This window comes from Nicotiana attenuata, unplaced genomic scaffold (assembly GCF_001879085.1).
Source record: "Nicotiana attenuata strain UT unplaced genomic scaffold, NIATTr2, whole genome shotgun sequence".
Lineage (NCBI taxonomy): Eukaryota > Viridiplantae > Streptophyta > Magnoliopsida > Solanales > Solanaceae > Nicotiana > Nicotiana attenuata.
Window position 1 is genome coordinate 462,354 of NW_017670599.1, and position 4,911 is coordinate 467,264.

General features: G+C 39.8%; 1 protein-coding gene across 1 annotated transcript; it reads right to left on the bottom strand.

Moving 5' to 3' along the window:
* Positions 1 to 2,055: 2,055 nt before the first annotated feature.
* LOC109241389 lies at positions 2,056 to 2,850 on the bottom strand. The gene has a single exon (XM_019408132.1). The coding sequence runs from the start codon at positions 2,848 to 2,850 to the stop codon at positions 2,056 to 2,058; it is 795 nt and encodes a 264-aa protein (XP_019263677.1).
* Between the last annotated feature and the right edge of the window lie 2,061 nt (positions 2,851 to 4,911).

Sequence of the window (4,911 nt, forward strand, 5' to 3'; positions counted from 1 at the left end):
TTTGAGCTGGGAGGTCGAAAGAAATTTTTGTTAAGTTCCATTGACTCCCCTTCCTAATTTGATTAACCGTAAGTTTATCCTCATTTTCTGTTAGGGGGCCCGCTATCGTCTTTCTAAGGTTCCTTACATTAGTAATCCAGTTGTAATTCCAAACATTTAGAGTTGTTTTGCTTTAGTATCCCATCTTGTACCTATGTTGCAATAGTACCATCCTCTAAGGATGCTTTTCCAAGTGTGAGCATTTGAAGGTTTTCCTCTAGTATTTGCGTATTTACTAGAGATTACCTTTGTCCACGGGGAGTTAGGATTGTTTATCATTCTCCAAGCTAAGCTTGTGAGGAGAGCTAGGTTTTTGCTTTTCGCTTTCCTTATACCCAGCCCTCCCATGCACTTATCTCTTGTAATGGTATTCCAATTAATCATATGAATTTTCCGCTTGTCTGGAGTTGAGTTCCATAGAAAATCCCGTTGAATTTTGTCAATATCCCTAAGAGTTTTCTCAGGCAACATAGAGGATTGCATGATGTGATTTGGGATTGTATTGAGAGTAGAGGAGACTAGAGTGCACCTCCCCGCTGTATTAAGCTACTTTGCTTTCCAGCTACCTAACTTCTTTCTCATTTTTTCAATGACAAATCGGTAATCCTTTGGTTTGGGGCTTGAGTTTAGTGTTGGGAATCAAAGGTATGCACCAAAGACTTCGCTGGGCTTTATATTCCAAATGGACGATAGGTTGTTTTTTATTAAAGTTGGGCACTGTTGAGATATTATTAGCTTAGATTTTGATTTATTAATAGTTTGTCCTGATAATTGGCAGAAGTTATCAAGCCAGCTAATCATAGAGTGGGCTGTCTTCGTATTAGCTTTGCCCATTAGGGTTAGATCGTCTGCAAAGAATAAGTGGGATAGGGGAAGACTTCTAGGTGAGATGTTTATAGTGTCCCATTTTCTAATGTCCACATTGTGGTTGATCATTATTGACAGCATCTCCATACATAGGATGAATATATAGGGGGACATTGGGTCACCTTGTCTAATCCCTCTTGTTGGAATGAAGGATTCTGATTTAGAGCCATTGACTAGGATGATATAACTAGAGGAGGTAATGCAGGACATTATTAAGTTAATCATTTTAGAAGGGAAGTTAAAGAAGGTTAAGGTCCTACGTATGAAGGACCATTCCAGTTTGTCAAACGCTTTCTCTAGGTCTATTTTTATTAACATATTACTGTTCTTGCTCTTTGAGTTCCTAATGTAATTCATAACTTCTTGGATTATTACAGAATTGTCACAAGCCCTTCTTCCTTTGATGAAGCTGGCTTGATGAGGTCAAATTAGTTTTTGCAAAAAAGGCTTCATTCTATTGGCAATTATTTTGGTAATGATCTTGTAGATGGTGTTGCAAAGGCTAATGGGCCTAAAGTTTTTTAAGTTGTTTGCATTTTTAAATTTGGGTATTAGGCAGATGTAGGTTTTGTTAATATCCTTTGGTATATGAATTTCCCTAAAGACTTTATGACAAAAGTCATTTACATTTCCCTTAATGTTATCCCTGTATTTTTGGAAAAATAACGGGTGTAAACCGTCCGGACCTAGGGCTTTATTTGGATGAAAGGAGAAGACTGCTTTTGTAATTTCAGAATCCATAAGGGTTTGATCTAGGCACGAGAGATGGCATTGTTTATTTGGTAGGTTGCTACTTATTTTGGTATGCCAAGAAGATAAGGTATGAGTAGTGGTGAATAAATTCTTGAAAAAATTGACAGTATGGTCCATTATGGATTTGGGGTCATCTATCCAGTTATTCATGTCATCTTTGAAGAAGTTTATTTTATTAATTCTTCTTTTATTTGTGGCTGTGATTTAACAAAATTTCGTGTTAGCGTCCCCCTCTTTCAGCCACATAATTCTAGATCGTAATTTTCAGTAGTCTTCCTCAAGCTTTAGGATATCATTATATTTTTGTTGTAAGGTGACTTCTAACTCTTGGAGGAAAATGCTAGTGCTATACCTAGGACTAAGTTGAATTCCACCTATCCTTGCAAGGAGGTTTTTTTACTTCCTATTAATGTTACCTAAAACCTCTCTACTCCAGGACTTAACATCCTCCCCAAAAGACTTGGTGGCCGTTATAAGGTCATTTGTGACCCAGTGCTTTTTCACTAATGATATGAAATCAGGGTGTGAGCACCACATTGTCTCTAAACGGAAGGGTTTGTCAATGTAGGTCATATTTTTCTTTTTGAGGGAAATGAGGATGGGATTATGGTCGGAGTGGATGTTTGGTAGATGAATTGTAGAGGCTTCAGGATATTGATCTAGCCACTCCGTATTAGCAAAGATCCTATCTAATCGTTCCATTATCAGACCTTTACCTTTTCTTCTATGGTTCGACCAAGTAAAATTACACCCTTTAAATCCTAGATCAAAAAGATTACAGTAATTTAGGCTCTCTAAAATGCTTTTAGCACGCTTTTGGTTCACTGCCTTGCCACCTAATTTTTCTTGGGCCATAATCACATCATTAAAATCCCCGCCCATAAGCCAAGCCCCTTTATAAGAGTTGTAGATATTTTTTATGTTTTGCCATAAGATATCTCGATTATGCTTATCAGTGCTAGCATAGATGGTACGAAATAGCCAATTTTTGTGATTGGGTTTTACCTCGATCATGGCATGGATTTCTTGGTTACGCCTAGTGAAGTTGTTGACGATGACTCTAGCATGATTCCATAGGATCACCAGCCCTCCAGCTTGCCCTTCTGCTGGAACCTCTATCATCTCTGTGAAGTTGAAATCTTCCAGTATTGAGAGGTGATTAGTCATTCTTGTTTCCAGCAAAGCTACCATGCTAGGTCTGTGAGTATCCATAAGCTCCCTAGAGTTCCGATGAAAGTTTGCATTGTTTGCACCCCGGACATTCCAGATTATGAAATTAATTGGCTGGTTCATCATTGACTGGTTGGATGGTGTTTGGTTGTTCTCTCTTGCTGCTGGTGCATTGTTCCTCCTGTGGGAGGGCCAGTATGACTACATTCTTCCCGACTATGGGATCGTGTGGGGGTTGTATATCCATCGAGCATTTGAACATTGTGAGTGGACAGCTGATGATGCACTTCTTGTTGAGCCATTCCTTGAAGATTAGTATTTTTACTTCGCTTAGGTTTGAGAATGCCACCCTGGGTTCTCCAAGATGAGGGAGTGCTTCTTCCTCTTCCTCTTGGTTTTCCTCTTGGCTTTGCATGTCCATCTGTTGTGCTTCTACCTGCATGGGTGGTGGGGGATTCTGAGGAGGGACTTGTTGTACAGGAGGTGGTTGAACTGCACATGGGGGTGAAGATGGGGTTCATTATGGACAGCTCCTCTGGGGCAAAGAAGGGTAGATTGAGTGGGATATTCTGGGCATCACATTGTTGGGGATTCCTGGTATATTCCACATCTCTTGCATGTTGGTGGTAAGATTTTGGTTTAGAGAAGGAGCCAGTGGTTGAAGGATGTTGGATATCCACATTTGGTTGATATAATTTGTCATGGCAAGATGCATTCCCTCCGAGATCAACTAGGCAAGATAGTTGGTATTTTGAATAATTAGGAAGAGTCTTGCCATTGATCTGGAGGTTGAAAGAAATTGCATGGCCCATGAGGCCTAGTTCTATGCAGGATTGTGGTTGGTGGTTGGGTGGATTTGGTGGCTGAGTGTAAATCACTGGTTGAGAGGGGAGTTGGGGCGATAGCGGAGGTAAGTTGTCCATTGGATATGGACGATGAAGTAGTTGGATTTGAATCAATATGTATCTCCTTCTCAGTGTGAGTGGGGTTTGAGGCATGGTTGGAGTTTAATATAACTTGGTGATGGCTAGTAGCTATGGAGTCCGGTGGTGTAATTGAGGAGTTAGAAATTATAGGGTCTATATGCATGGAATAGGAAGGGTCTTGCGTATGGTTTTTAACAAGATCCCTTGTAGAGATCACGTCTGACATTTGGAGTTCACTTTTTGCCAAGTGTTCCTCCTGGGAGAGGTTATTAGCATGCATGCAATCTTTTTTTTTGGAGATCTTCTGCCTTAATATGATTACTGGGAGGGATTATTATTGGTGTAGAATTATTATGGACTTTATTATTGGGTGATGAAGGGTCGTTTGTAGGCTGTTTAGGCCCTTGATTAGTAGTTGTTGATCTTTGGAGATTTACCGTGGAGTTTGTATCCAACGAGGACACGTTAACTCCACCTGTCTGCTTTGGGTAACTCTTGCCATGCAAAACCATAGTGGTCTTCTTTTTACCACTGGTTTGGGTAGAATCCATGTGCTCGTTTTTGGGATTATAGTAATTACGATTAGTAGGGTTGTTAATGACTCCTGTATTAGTATTGTTGGTCTTAATTAACTCTAATTGGTGATTATTGTGATTTCTTGAATTTCCAAGAGGATGGTGTGAGAGAGAATTTTTCTCCACATATTTCAAGTGCTGAGTGTTAAGAAACTTACCCGTTGAAGCATCGAATATTCTGACATTTATACCTGGAAGTTTTGTTGTTGTGGATCCTACCTGCATGCTTGATTTAAATGCTGATCTCTTTTTTTTTGGGAATGAGACAGTCTGCCATTCGCTATCGTTGTCTTCAGAGTGTTTTGGCAATTTGTCTTCCTCATTGGTCATGTGTGTGCTGTGATTAATTTTGTGGGGGCATTTGACAGTTGAATGGCCAAGGCAGTCGCATAATTTGCATAGAATGTTTTCCCATTCATACAATATAATTTGCTTGTGTGATCCTATGAGGATATAGGGTTGGACCTTTTCCTCCAGGGGTAATTGAACACATAGTCGTGCATAACGTCCTCTCATAGTGGAGGATGTACATGCATCTATTTTTAGGAGTTTTCCAATAGCATTCCCAATCTTTGTGAGTA